Consider the following 15690-nt stretch of genomic DNA (forward strand, 5'->3'; position numbering starts at 1 on the left):
AGTTTGCAGGTTTGGTTGAGCAGTTCTCTATGGAAATACTCAGTTCTTTCTTTCACTGGAAAGTCCAATAGGAAGGGTGGACTTTCCCAGAATGAGTTGCGAACGTGGGAGAGGGGTTTAATGTCTGAGCTTTAGAGCGCACAGGGACCAGGTGTCCTTGCTGAAGGGCTTCTGAGGCTCTGAGGCTCTGAAGCTAGTTCAGGTGAGACAAAACTGGCACTGTGGTTGTAAGTCAATTATTGTCTCTCCGTTGAGGGTTCGACCAGTAGTTACTAAACTCCTAGGTATTTAAAATCCACAGTATTTAAATCCTTGAGTTTACTTAGCTCCATTCCCAATTTGATAGAGTAGTTTCTTACCTGGTCCCCTTGGTTCCTTCTTACCCCCAGCACTTGTTCTCACCTCCCAGTCCTAGATTCTAGGATGAACCTTGATGTTTGCTCCCACCCCTCTTGGTCTTCAGGACCCTTTGTCCTCCCTTCTCAGGCCTGAGGGACTCCAAAGTGGGGCAGGATTTGTGTCCCCCACCTTGTTCCTTTGGTTCTTGGTCTCTGTGTCCTCAGCTCAGTTCCCACCCATTCAGGACAGGACTGTGCCGGACCAGAAGACAGAGGACTTGGTCTCTGCCGCCACCTTTTCCATGACTTTGACTTTTGTTTGGGTGGGAAATGACTGCATGTTTATTGCTCTGCAGAGGCCAGTCGCAGTATGTGGGGTGGATGAAGAAAGGAGGGTGGGGAGGTAGAGAGTGTGCTGAGATCGGCACTGCACTCTGGGCTCAGAGGGCTGGATGTGGGGTCCTTGAAGTCCTTCCATGCCTGGGATCCTTGGAATGTGGTGCCCAAACAACCGGTACCTTGCACAACTCTGCTGGGTCAGGGGAACGAACAGCTTCATGTGGCACCCTGCCTAAGAGGAGTCACTTGGAATTGCCTGATATGGTGGCCTTTCCAATTAGGGAAGGACTGCTAAGCAGAGAGTCCTGGCTGGTGGGTTTGTGAATGGTCCAGAGCTTGCTGACATTCTAGGAAACTGCAAGGGCAGGGGAAGATTGAGACCACTGAATAGACTTTGAGGGTGCACAGACCTCAGATGAACTCTTCTCTCGTCCCCAATAAAACCTGCAACTCATTTTGATCTCCTCTCTGCAACCTTCCAAATGGAGTCCCCAATTAAAACAGAAAATGGAAATATTTTTTTTCTGGAGAGGGAGACTTTCCAGAAATGTAGAACAGAGCATCAACATTTCTCTTTTGCACTTCCGGTTAGGGATTTCACCTGCTTTCTAGTGAGATGAGATTAGAAACTCAATGCCAAAACCACAATCTTTTTTTATTTTCATAGTGTTTTCTCTCCCCGCTGCCATCTGCCTGTATCCCCTTTAAGTAATTTGTCTAGTAAACTACAAATACATTTGCCCACAGAAAGGACAGTGAGTCTAGCAGCTGTCTATCCTCACTATCCTTCCCCACCCCCAGCCCCAGCCCCAGCTTGCAGAGCCTAACACCCTCTAACCTATTCTTGGTCTCATTGATCACATGTATACACACACACACACACACACACACACACACACACACACACACACAGACACACATTGCTTTCAAGTGGGTGGTCTGGACCACTAGTGGAGCCATCCAGGCCTCAGATGAGGGAAAATCATCACCCTGTGGATTCAAGAAGCATCAGCCCACTTGGGTGGGGGATGAATTTACGTAGAGGAGAGTCTGTTCCCCTCCCTTCCCCTGGGTGGGATGTAGGAGGATCTCCCATCCCCCGGAGAAGAGGAAAATGAGCTGGATGCTATAATAATGAGTCACTTGGGTTAACTCAACAAACTCCTACAGGCCTTTGAAAAATGTTAATGCTATTTATGAATTCAATGGGAGTCTAAGAGGAAATAATTCAAAGTTTTTGGTTAAAGATTCAGAGGAGGTGAACTTGGCTCTCCTACCTGCTAGAATCAACTGGACACACTCAGGTGAGTCCCCAGGGAGTATGGGCTGGAGGGGGTGCCTGGGAGGGTAGGGAGGGTAGTCCTTCAGCTGTTTTGATTCAGTGTCCCTAGATTGGCCTCAGTGCAGGGTAGGTGCTGGATGATGCTGAATAGCAATCCAAATAAGTGGCCTGGAAAGAGCACTACTGTACAACCTAGCAGGCTGCTGGCAGAGAACAGAGACCTTCCCAAGGCACTCCACTGCAGCCCAGTGCCACATCTCTTACCATTACTGCCTGAGAGTTCCTGAGTTTTCTGTTCTTCCATGGTCTTGCAGTCCACATCTTTAAGGCACTAGAATGCTTACAACTGCAGACTTGGCTCCAATTGCTGAATTCAAATCCTAGCCCTACCACTTCTGTGCTGTGTGACCTTGGCCAAGTTGTTTAACTTCGCTGGGCTTCTGCTTTCCACTTGTAAAAGAAGGATAATTATAGCTCCTACTCAATGAAGTCGCTGGGGGTTGACTGGTTAGCTGAGTTACCATGGGTAAAGTGCATAGAAAAGTGCCTAGCACCCCCAAAATGTTACCTATTACTGTCTTTTCTTTCTTTGGATTCCTCCACCAGCATCTCTTATCTCAGGGCTTCAAAATATGGATAGAACCTACAGATATACAGGAGAGCATTCCAGATTAAGGGTCATATCTTGGTGATGGTGGGGGTGGGCACTAGAGTGTTCCACAACCATCAAGCCTACCTCTTATAAGTTTGCCTGTCCAGGTACAAAATGCCCCTTCCCTACCTGCGCTCAGCCTGTGAGCTACCCCATGCCCAGGCCTCCCGTATGTAATGCTACCTAACACTATAGGATCACTCTCCATCCTCTTTCCTATTTGATTTTCCCTCTGTCACCTGCTACTTCCTGATAGAATGTAGGTCTCACTGCTCATCCATCTACCTCCCCTTCCTCCTGTTAGAATGTATGTGTCTGAGAGCAGGATATTGTCTGTTCGTTGTTGGACCCTCAACAGTGCCTGGCACCTGGCAGGCACCCACATATTTTTAAATGAATGAATGAATGAATCTGAAAATCATCATTTCATTTTTCTCTTCATGTTAAATCTTCGTATGGGATGGAAATGCCCTTTAATCTCAGGACAGGAGATGTTGAAAACTTTGAAAGCTATATTATTGTTAGGCATGAATTATCCTGTAATAAACACACTATTTCTAAGAGTAGATACATTATTTTTGTTACCTCGCATATGTATTCTAGTGTACAGAAATTTGCTTCTGGATCAACTTGTTCTGTCTGGGAAATCAGGAAGCATGCTTTCTCTTGGATTTTCTTCTAGAACCAAGTACCTGGACCCCAGGGACTCCAAATAAGCCTGGGTGGTGTTGAAATGGATCTACACAATTTCTTAAAACCGGGCAATCCTTTAAGATTCTGTTCAAATCTCACTGCTGCATAAAGGATCCCTCCTAAGTACCATGACCCTCCCTGATATCAATCCTTCCTTTGAACTCCTGGTGCTCCCTGTTGGAACCTCTCATTTGGTATTTAGTTGCAACACTGTCGTAGGCATCTCCTGAACTATTGTCTTACTGGGTATTTGACCTTTTTCCTATTTATTTTCCATATAGTTATAGCTTTCACCTCTGCCAGTTTGTGATCTTCCCAAGGGCAGTAACCATAGAAAACATGTATCTCTGTCACCAGGCTCTCAGATTGCATATGGCAGTTTGATAGTTCACATGTGAAACAAAGAATATATGAATGGGGACAAGCATAACTATTGAGTACCCCCAGGTTCTTGTATTGATAATTTATCTCTGTCACCCTTATCCTAAAAGCACTTGAGGGACTAAAGACTGTTTCCTATCATTGATGAGCATCTTAGCATCTTATTTCAGAAATCCTGGAACTATTTCATTCTGGAGCCTCAGAACCAGTCCAGTCATTCCAAAAACAATAATTGTTTGGGATTTTTTGTTTGTTTTAGTGATACTTGATTCACTGCCCATTTCTCCTATTCTTTCTCTCATATGTGACATTACTTAGGAGTTCAAGGTCAAGGGTGCCGAGCAAGGCCATTTTAAAAAGCAGCTTATGGAAGTGAACTTCAAGATTGATTTTGGAGTATAAATAAGGTTTTCACTTCATAAAGTCATAGAACTTTAGAGATGGAAAGTGCATCAATACAACTTTAACATTTTATTTCTTTTAAAAGATGAAAAGCCAAGGTCTAAAAAAGAGACCATCTAGACTCACTTCATTATTGTGCAGGTTAGAAATGTCCAAATTAGTAACATCCCTTAGGATTCACCCAGTGTGGGTGAGACTTGCTACAGATAAGTAGGAATTGGGAGAGAAGTGCAGATGTAGCTGATGATGTATGACTTATTTGCTCACCTCTTATTTAAATAATTATAAAGGGGGTGGTATAAATACTGTATGAAAAGATAGCCAAGAGAGGAGCCAGCCAGAATTCACAAGAGGATTAAATAGAAAGGTAATGGTCTCGATTCAATTATTAAGAACAATATGATGAGTCCCATGTGAAATATTATGTGTGGCACCTGCTCTTGTTGCCCTGGTAGCAAAGAGAAAATAGGACTAGGAGGTGGAAGGCAGATGTCAAGATGGTTTCCAGGGGTACCTGTTATACACCCTGTTGAAAGGAGCTTATGAGATTCTTGGAGGAAATAGCCTTTCTGGTTGGTAAGTTGTGAAAATGGAAAAATCTAGAGACAGTCAATAGGTGGTTAGTGGTTTAATTCTATTTAATTGCTTCATAATGTTTTGACTCTGAAAAGAGAGAAGAAACCTCTACAATTGGCATTTGGCCAACATGTTGATCAACCCCTGATCACGAGGGTCTGAATGAAGAGGAAGAGGTGGGTTCTTTTGCAGAGGGTCCTGTGGTTCCCTTTACTTTACCTGTACTCCTTGGGTTGAAGATCCAGGGCTACCTGGAAAGACGTAGTATCTGCTTTCTAGAGCTTCTTTTGCTTTGTTCAGAAGGTGTGTGACTGAGAGAACAGTACTGGTGTTACAGAGAACTCAGAGTGCACAGGGTTAAAATTGTATTGTCTCTGTTTCCCTATTGCTCTCAGGCAGGACAAACTCTGGTCAATCACCTCTTATCAAATCCTTGAGGGTTGAACTTCATGTCAACAGTGGCCTGACGTTTCTGCATTAAACATGTGTCTGACCAGTAGCTGGGAGTCTTTGGTATAAAAAGGTCAAACTAATAAAGATGCCCAGATTATTCCCAAATTCTAAGGCTGAGAAATTCTTACTCTAGAATGTTGAAATTCACTTTCTCACCTGCCCCAAGAATACCTTCTTAGGCTCAGAGAAAAGCAAGACGTAGAACAACTCTACTTCAACACCAGAGCACAGAGCATCATCTTACCTTTGGGTGGCTTAAGGAAAATGACTTTGGGTGACCTTTGGGAAGCTGCTATTTCTGTAAAATGGGGCTAATAATAGTAGCCACTGCACTGGATAATTATGAGGATAAAATGTGTTAAGATGTCAAAAGGGATTAGAAAAATGCCTGGCTTGTAAATCTTAGCTATTATTCTTTTCAAAGCCTTTCCCCCTTCCTGCTCCTTCATCTATATCTCATTGTCACTACAGTGAATTTTCATGGGCCAGGAGCCATGGAATGGATCCCAAAGCTTGATCTTCCCAGGCCTATTTCTTAATAGATGACCCAAGGCTGCCATCCTAAGATGGAAAAACTGTGTTCCAGAGGCTGGTCAAACTGCACTTCTTGGTTGAAGATCCAAAGCTATCTCAAAAGGCTTAGTATCTGCTTTCTGGAGCTTCTTCTGCCTTGTTCAGAACAAAGCCCCTTCAGGAATCTGTAGGCAGGACTTCCTGTGACAGGCAATGGATCATCCATTCTGACTCTGTCCCTTCAAAGTCATGTAGGGGAGACATGAGTGAATCATCCTGAGTGGATCACTGGGCATCCCTTCCTGCTCTGGATGATGGTCCTATAAGGCAGGATTGCATTTCTAAGGAAGGGCAGGATTCTGGCTTCCTCCAGGTGAGCATGCCATATGGGATTGTCAGAGCAGACCCTGGAGCATCCTTCAGAAACTCTGGAACCATGGGGTTCACTGACAATACTCAAGCCTATTTACAAGTTAAAAAAAAAAAAAAAGTTTCCCTGTATCATCATCAGAGTTTAATTTTGCAATTTCTCTAATGTCTACTCTTCTTCCCATACCAGCAGGCTGTAGAGGAAAGCTTCCATAATGTTAGAAACTCCAGAGGTACTTTTAGTAAATGAGACCATTCTGGCACTGTAGTTCACACATGTTTTCCAAAATGTGTCATTTTCCCCGTAGTGTGGGTTCCCCAATCAGCAATATGTTCTGAAGTGTCAGTTCTAAATGCAGCCTGTTCCTCACACAGTGGCGAAAACGAAGTGTAGCTAGGTGACATGGGCTAGTACACTCGATGATGGCAGTCTCTTTTAGAATTATACTGATGCACCCACATGACATCCCAACTTTTTACCTCCCCGCAGGGAGGTAAGAGTGATTGAAGAATTCTGTACCTTGTTGCCCGAGAGGGAAGAAGCAGAATGGATCTGATGGGTCTCAACTGGAGATTGTAGGGGAAAAAAAAGAACAGAGAGGCGTGGATTGTGGTGCAGGGCCCTTTCTCTGTGGCATGGCCCAGGGCTTGATGGGAAGCCGCCATAACTTCCCCACCTAGGAAAGGACAGTGGTTCCCAGACTGTTCCCACAGGAGCCATAACAGCTTGTGGGAAAATGAACAGATTAGTTAACCAGCCTGGACATCTGATTGTTTTTGTTTTCACTGATGTGGCTCATTTTAAAATTGAAAGCAATTGGATTCAGTGAGATTCCAATTCAGTTAATACTTATAGTCTCTGGTGTGTGGCCAGTACCGTGCTAACGTTCACGTCTTGTTTTGACCAAGCTGATCAGGAATTCCTATTTGGTGGGTTCCTCTATTGTTCTTGCACCAAATTGTAGTTCTTCAACACAACCCTATTTAACTCCAGAAACCAGAGTGGAGTGTTTCTGGCCATGGAGATTCCAGATGAATCGTTCTAAGAAGATACCTCGCCTTTATTCACTTCCTTGGAAGTCCCAGCACCTCTTTGCAGAAACATTTGCTTGTTTTCAGGGCATTTCATTCTTTAGAAAATCCAGTTCTCTCTCTTATTCAAAAAGAGAAATGGATAGTGAAGCTGAGATTTGTTATTGAACATAAAACATTCTGTTCTCTTCATCTGGCTATTTAATGAGACTGTGGTGTTTGGATGCCTGTATATTTCTCACTATTTGGAAAATAGTCCTGTTTCTCATAGACTTGCCATTTGGTCCACTCCCCCTTCTCTCTAGCACAAGGGACTGGCTTTTGGGGTGCGAGGACAATGACCATTGGGAGCTCAGACTTAGCTTGGGTGCTCCTATTGGCAAACTCCAGGCTGTGAGCTCTGCACTGCTGAATAAAGTGGTCATTCCAGAATATATGATTTGACACATAAATAAAAATCGTATTGATTTTTTCATACTAGAACCAGCAGTGCCAACAACCACAACCACAATCACACATAACAGCCCCACACACAAAAAAACCCAGAAAACAAAAAACCTCAATTACGAGAAATAGATCAGCATGGAAAAATTTTCCAACCCATGGGCTCATTGGGGATCATGTGACAGTCCCCAAAAGTGGGCATGTAACTCAAGTTGATACCTTTGGAAAGACAGTCAATATCTGATCCCAGGAATGAAGGGAACCCTGTATGTAAGTGAAGAGAAAATCCTAGATTCAGCTGCACTCTCTGCTCCTCCCTCCCTCCCTCCCGCAGTAATCCGGGTTTAATTTGGCCTTCTCTGGAATCCATGTAGCACCTTTCTCATGGGTCTAAAAATAGACTCCAGGGCTGCCAACCCTTTTAAAAGGAACACGATGGATATCAGTGCCAACACAGTGGGACCTGATACCCGGCTCTGGTCACTCCCTAAATATACCCCCATACTTGCCATCTCTTCGTCCAGGGAGGCAGGCGCCCAGGGTTACCTAATTGGCCACTGGGAATGTACTACACAATGTTAAATGGAAAAACAACCAAGGCTCCTATTCTCTGTTCTCTCTCTCTCTCTCTCTCTCTCTCTCTCTCTCTCTCTCTCTCTCTCTCTCTCCTATAAATGTTAAAAAGAAATGATAAAGTTTTAAGGGAATTGGGCTGTATTCTTATTTGACTCAACTGTTATTTATTTATTCTACTGGGGATCGAACCCAGAACCTCACACATTATTAAGCAGAGTCTCTACCACTGAGGTATACCCCAAACCCCTCAGAGGAACTTTTTATGGACCACTCCATAAAAGTGCTTTCTAGTTAATTGGGGAGGAGGGTAGTGAGGGGAGGTGCAATTGTGTATGTGAGAAATAACAATTTCCCAACAGTGATGTCTTGATGGTTTACATACTCCCCAGGGTGGTTCCCAAGTGTCGATAAACTGGCCTTTCTCAGTAAAGGGTGGAGCTCCTGGTACCCACCCTTATCAGTGGTACCCAGAGCCTCTAAGAACTGGGGTGACTCCCTGGGTGGGTGAGGGACAGAACAGATAGAAAAGTCAGGAGCAAAGCTGTACTAGTTGGCAGACCACGATGCAGCAGAAATACTGTGAGAGAAGCTGGCAGACATGGCTTGGGAGAGCAGCTTCAATTGGATATGCAACTGGAGAATCATTTCTTCCATGCAGAAACCATGGTAATTGAATATAGTGTGTTAGAAGTCTCAGAGGTCTAGTTGCTATGGCAACTTGGGGTCCTCGGCCACGGGTATTAGACCCTGGATAAATAATAATAAGGCCCTAAAGTTTCCAGGGTAGAAGCAAAATCAGTAACACTTCATAACTCTGGGGGAGAAGTTTAGCAAAAGCTTTATTTGGGAAGAAGGAAAGGGGAGGGGACCTGGAGTGTCAGATGTCATTGATTGAGCACCTACTATGTGTCAGAAGTAGAGCTAAGCATTTTCACATTAGATTCTCACAATACTAGGAGAGGTAGGTGAAGCTGCTTTCATAGTTCTGATGTGGAAACCAATGCTCAGAAAAGTAGTTTCCCTTATCAAAACACACAGCTCAACTGCAGACCTACTAACATCAAGTATTTTAAGAAGCTGGAAAGCAAATTATGTTGTTGCATTTAGTTCCAGGTTTGAGTGGATTCCACAGGCAGGTTACAACAGGATGGCCATTGCCATAGGGCTGAGAAGCCAGGATGCCCTTCTCTGGAACTCTGGGTCTGCCCTGAATCTAAGCTCTGCTGTTCCTTTGGAGAAGAGTCACCTTGCATATCAGGCTGACTGCTGCTTAAATCAGCCTGCTCTTGTCCCCCAAAGTATCCTGGGAGGCAGAATCATCTGAAAACCCCACTTCTTATTTGGGATTCTTTGTTCCAGGCTTGGAAGCAAACACACACACACACACATATATAAAACCCAACAGTTTTTATGAAAAAACTGAGTGATTCAGCCCTGCAGGGATCCACTACAAGTACCCATCAACCATCCCAGGTTCCCACCATCCTGGTGACAGCCTGCCTCATCAAGCCAGAAGCAAGCCAGAAGTTTTAAGTGTTGCCCAGTCCGTTTCTTCCCTTTCTTCTTCCCTAAATGGCCCCCTCCTGACAAAGCTTAATGCAGGTTAGAGGACAGAGCTCCACGCTGAAGCCTCCAGCACGTCATTAAGCTTGCGTGCTGAGGGAGCTGCAGAGAGGCAGTTGGTACAGTATTTAGCAAACTTGGAAAAGCCTGCAGAGTCCATGAAGCTGTAGGATAGAACAAGTGGCCTGGTGTCTTTATTGGGAACCTCTAGCTTTTTCTTTAGCTCATCAATTTTGTTCTGTTGGTCTGGTGTGATTTTGATGACTCTCGTTGGTAGATCTACCAGCCACTCTTAATACCTGCGTTGAAAAGGGCAACCTTGAAGGATTTAAAAAAAAAAAAAAAAAAAAGGGAGATGGAGAAGAAGAAGAAGAATTATAGGTGTCTGAGGGTATGATAGTAGTGGAAGGTTGAGGGGGCAGTCAGTTATGGGGAAAATATAATGGTTTCTCTTTCTGAATCCCCAGGGTCCAAAGAGAAACTTCCAATTCATTTCATTTATGCAGTACTTCTATTTGCCATATCAAATGGTGAGTTATCTTCCTCTGCTACCCTGAAGTCTCAATAGTAAAGAATCACTCCTTTCTGAATAATGAGTTCTGTTAAGTCATATATCCTTCACAGCTGGAAAATTCTTTCTGTCCACTCTAAATCTTTTCTATATCAATTTAATTCTTTGACATAGTTTCCTTATGACTAGCATAAATGGCTGATATGCCATCCTTCAAACATCAGTCAGCAAGTGTTGTGACCAGTGCTGCCACACACTGTGCTGGTCACTTAGGGGAGATGGTGGGAAAGGCCAGGAGGAAGGAACTGGAATAAAGAGCATGATAGCCAAATTCCTCTGCTGGTGAGGAGCTGATAATAGTCCTGTTGCCAGCTACCTCACCTGGGAGAGGGTACCATGTAAGTAGGTCTACTCTGGGGGTCCCTGCCTTACTGTTGGGGAACTATACATCTTAAGGTCTATATTTCTTAGCCTTCTCTTCTTTCATGTTAATCATCTCAGTTCCTTTAATCTCAGGCCTATAGTTGTATCATTTCTTCTATAGTTGTATCATTTCTTCTCATCTTGGGCCTTTCTTAACTCTACCCATATCTAAGTTTGAAAGCTTCAGCCTGAACGAGACTAATATCATGGCTATGTCAAGGATCCTTGGCAGTCCCGTGTACTAATGTCTTTTGACAATAAATCTTTCCCATTACGTTCATAGTGCTATGGGTCGTCTTCAGCTTCTGGTCCGTTGTGACTACCTCATCTTTTTCTTTGTGATTGTATATAACCCATACCATTGTATAATATAAAAAACATTTGGTTTAGGAGTTTTAAAAACTGGATACCAAAACTGGATGGGGCATTTTTTGCTATCCAAATTTAAATATTTTGCTTGTAAGATTTCAGTTTTTCTCACCTTTAAGATAGATACTCTGTATATAAGGAACTCTCAAAATTCAATAATAGGAAAGCAAACAATCTGATTCAAAAATGGGCAAAAGATACACACATACATCACTGATGAAAATATATGGAAGACAAATGAGCATCTGAAAAGATGTTACTAACTATTAGGAAAATGTGAATTAAAACCACAGTGAGATACTACCATATCAGTTAGAATGTCTAAATTAAGATTGATCATGCCAAGTGTTGGCAAGGATGTGGACTAGCTAGTAGGAGGCAGGGGTGCATTACCAAGAGGCATGAGGAAACTGGAGGTGATTGATATGTTTATATAAATTGTGGTGATGGTTTCATGGATGTATATGTATATCAAAACTTAGCAAATTGTGAATCTTAAATATGCAACTCGTAATATGTCAGCTGTACTCAAATAGTTTTAAAACTGTCAGTTCATTGTGTAAGTCAATTGCATTTGTATTTTTGAAAGTATTATACATATTATTCATTTTCCATTTGAGTAGGGCATTTTCTCTCACGCTAAATATTAATGTTGGAACAGTGCTTTAGAATCCCTTGAGATATTCTCTGGGGCTGGAATCAGGGCTGTTCCAGTAACCATAATTTATTAATGGAAACTCTCCGTATAGAGGATTCTAACAAATCTGGGAGGCAGTTTTAAGAAGCAAGGGGCAAGAGACCTACAGGGTGGCCTGTGTTTTAGCAATGTGTTCAAGCAGGGGAGAATGGGCTCCAGTGACTGCCCACTTCTAGACCAACATCTGCTGTTTGGTACAGCAAGGTAGGCGTTTTCCAGCTCCTTCCAGAGCATGCCTGTCCTCAAGTTCAATCTCCAATAGTGTCAAGGACTGAAGGCCTGGAGAATTTTGATGTTGCTGTCTTCAAATCATTTTTTTTCATATAGCAAGGAGTTAATTGTATTAGGGCACTTCAGATTGATCTTTTTTTTTTTTGTAGTTTTTTTTTTTTATTGTAAACAAATGGGATACATGTTGTTTCTCTGTTTGTACATGGCGTAAAGGCATACCATTTGTGTAATCATAAATTTACATAGAGCAATGTTGTTCAGATTGATCTTTTTGGCCACCTCCTAACTTTCCTTGATCTTTATATATTCCACTTCTTTGGGACTTCCCCCAATTGCTGCATGGCTCTAAAGAACACCTTACTTTATAACACAGTCTCAGGTTTTTTTCCCTAACTTTCAGGGACACCTGCCACACCATCTCTTCCTGGCACTGAGTGCACTTTTGTTAGGAAGTGGAAGAATTTGGGGTCAATTTGGCTGTAAGCCAGTAGGACCTGACCTTTACTGTGGTCACCTTGGCCCTGACTCTTAATCTCTCTGGGCTGTTTCTTCATCCATGCAACCATAATAGCACTGTCTACCTTATGGGTGACTGTGAGGGTTAAATGAGGTAATGTTCAGCAGCTAATAGGTGCTCATGCCTTTATTCCTCAGACACACAGCTGTGCTGTACCATAAGTCAGGCAGCAGAGCGAGGAAGAGAGTATTGGTATTGTATCTCCACTGCTATTTGAAGCCAGGCCTATGATACAAAACATCTATGACTTGAACAAGCAATACTGCCATGGTCATCTCACCTGACATGGCTTTTACTGATCATTTCTCCTTGTTCAGAGTTGAACCTGCTTTCAGCGATTGCCAGCCCCTGACATGCTTTTCACATCCGCCCATGAAATGACTTCAGAAAAGGTGGGGATGGTCCCAGAGCAGAAAACTGGGAGAGTGCTCCACGGACCACAGCCCCGCGTGGTATTTCAGTAACACCGTCACACTGGGGAGTGAGGCAGTAGTAACAGATCTGCCTCTTGCTCCTCGGCTTCATTTCGCGTGGCGGCTCTCCCGCAGAATCTGGAATAGGGTGATTAACTGGTACCTCAGGACACGATGCAAGAGCTCAAAACATGCAAATTGGTTGTGGGGCATAAATAGACTTTGCTGAGCTCACCCTGGCCGTCTCTGCAGGCTCCGGGGCCCATTCACTAGGGCAGCCGGGGTAGCAGGAGGCAGGGCGGGAGCGCCATGCAGCTTGGAGCTCCTCACCTCCATTGGACGTGTGTGCCTCCCTTCTGCAGCAGCAGGACGCTCGCTCTGCGCCCGCCCGGGCCGGCCGGCACCTGCAGCTCGGGCCGCACCCCCACCCGCACCTTTCACGCACCCCCTCCGCTGGGCTTGGCAGCAGGTGCCTTCTCTCGGGAGATCGCTTCGCATTAACTTTCCCATCTGACATAATAATGGAGAGAAAATGAAGAGATCCCATTAGCGGCTGGCTAGCTGGCAGGCGGGCGGCCGGGAGAGCGAAGAGCGAGCGCAGGGTCCCCGCGCGCCGGAGCGGAGCAGAGCGGAGCGGAGGGAGCCAGTATTTTTAGCCAGATGCCGCGTAACTTGCTGGCGCTCCCCGCGCCGCCCAGCAGATAACGGGGGAGGGGGAGCTCGGATTTCAGCGCGGGCGCCGGACGATGGCAGCGAGACAGGGCAGGTCCGGGCCAGATCCTGCGGTGAGTGGACGAGCTGCCGGCGGCCGCTCTGACAGGGCGCGGGGCGGCGCGGGGCGGCCGCTGTGCGGGGTGCGGGCCTCAGCGCCCCTCATTCGGACTGCGGCTGCCCGCCGGCGCCCGGCGCCAACTTTGCCGGGCGGGTGCGGGGACGCGCGCTGGGCTGCCCTTCTGCTGCCTCATGCCGGGCGCCGAGGCTTCTAGCAGGATCCAGAGGAAAATTCCTCTGGCCTGGAGGCCGCGGCCGCCAAGGGGCTGGTGCCGGGAGGCGGCCCGACCTGTGGCCGGCGGGGGCGAGGTGCCACGCGCCGGAGCGCGGAGTCGCCGCGGGGATTCCCCGAGGGGCGCGTCGAACCCTCGAACGCTCGCAGAGACCGCTTCCCCTCACCCTGGGAGGGGAGTCCTGCCCAGGGGGTTCAGCCGTGGGGGATGCCACCACCTTGGTCCTGGCTGGAGCAGCTGCGCCTAGCCGGCGGCCTGACCAGAAACCTTAGAAACGCGAGTCGCTCTGAGGTCCCCAGGAAGCGGGAAAAGAAAGGGGGCGAGAGGAAAGCAGACCTGTTGTGTGCCGGAGGCCAGTTGTGTATTATCCTCACTTTAGCAATGGGGAAATTGAGGTTGGGTAACTTGGACGAGGGACACAGCAGTGGCGAGCAGGGATTCACAGGCAGGGCTGCCCCACGCCAGGGCCCACCCTGGTTTTTCACAGACCACTGCATGTAAGACACGGCCGGTAAGACACCATGCTGATGGCACAGGGAATGAACAGGGATCTTCCCAAGGCCCCACATTTGCCTTGAGGATGGAAAGGGAACCTAGGACTCTGCTTTATACATCTTGTTTCTTTAGTAACACCTCTCATTTGTTCATTTTATCTTTGCCAATAGAAGTCAGATTTACAGTTTGTAAAGCAGTAATAGCCCAACTTTCTGGAAAGAAACCTAATAAAAAGATACACGGCCCAGGATTCACTTCTGTTTATGCGTAATCTAAGGGGTAAAGGCAGGGGCCATGCAAATACTCAGACTGGAGCCGTCTTTTCTTGAGGCCTGACCTCGACCTGGAAGAATAGACCTAGGACCCTCACCACCACCACAACCACACCACACACACACACACACACACACACACACACACACACACACACACACACGGAGTTCCACATAGGGAATGCTGCCTGTCTTAGTCAACCGAATGAGCTGCAGTTCCCCCAGGAAACCATCAAGACTCTCTTTTCCCGGAGTTCTGACAATCCTCTGGGAAAGAGATTGCCTTAACTCTCTGTTTACAGACACTGATATTAATTTAGTTTTCCATTCATTAATTTAGAAGGAAATTGTGTACTAAAGACCTTGAGACAGGAGTTGCAATCTGTGCTAGGGAAAACTTGGGCCACTTCAAGTCCCAGAGAAGGTGTGAAGAGACCTGAGATCCTCTTACTCTGTCAGAAATTAAACTTTGCCTGGTCTGTGGTGGTTTTGAAGGCTGCACTGCTCATGTGTTAGAGGCATGCTGACATTTAGCAGCGTGCTTCCGGCTTCTCCCTCCCAGGATACTGGAGGCCCCTCCGCTACTCATCTATCACTATATTAGTATCGCTCTACTCAGGAAGTTCAAGTTTAATAATAGTCTGGATGTCTCAGGTAACCAGGGTTCATCCCCTTTCAGAGCAGCCCTGATGAGAGTTTGAGTTCCAGGAGGAACTCCATTCCCTTCCTTTCTCTTCCTTTTCCTTCCTCTTTAAGGCAGTTAGAAGGTTTCCTCTAGCCAAATCTGAACCTGAGAGGAACTTTATGAGCCTAGAGTGACACATGCCTGTGGTCCCAGCTATTTGGGAGACTGAGGCGAGAGATTCATTAAAGCCCAGAAATTTGGTGCTAGACTGAAAACAGAGCAAGATCCCATCTCTTAAAATTGAGAACTTTTATTTGAATTCTGATGTTTACCTTCAGTAAAACTTTGCTTGATAAGAAAAAAAAAAAAAAAAAGTGATAGCACAGTGGTTAAGACAAAGACCTTAGAAGTACACTATCTAGATCCAAACCTGGCCAATTGACTGTGGGACTTTGGGCAAGTTGCTTAATTTTTCTATAATGCAGTCACCTCGTCTGCAGAAAAGGAGATAATGAAAGTA

The 15690-nt window shown here is 45.4% G+C and overlaps 1 protein-coding gene across 5 annotated transcripts in view; it reads left to right on the forward strand.

Annotated features, from left to right (window-relative positions):
* ANK1 (ankyrin 1) overlaps nucleotides 1-15690 on the forward strand; it is a 205488-nt gene that overhangs the window by 93019 nt on the left and 96779 nt on the right. Inside the window, exon 1 of one of the 5 annotated variants that reach the window (XM_079142137.1) lies at nucleotides 13055-13559. The exons of the other annotated variants lie outside the window; for them this stretch is intronic. Within the exon in view, the coding sequence (XP_078998263.1) occupies nucleotides 13521-13559 (39 nt within the window). The 5' untranslated portion in view covers nucleotides 13055-13520. Of the gene's footprint in view, nucleotides 1-13054; nucleotides 13560-15690 lie in introns of those variants that run through there. 5 annotated transcript variants of the gene reach the window in all.

The sequence above is a fragment of the Sciurus vulgaris genome, assembly GCF_902686455.1.
Source record: "Sciurus vulgaris genome assembly, chromosome: 5".
NCBI lineage: Eukaryota > Metazoa > Chordata > Mammalia > Rodentia > Sciuridae > Sciurus > Sciurus vulgaris.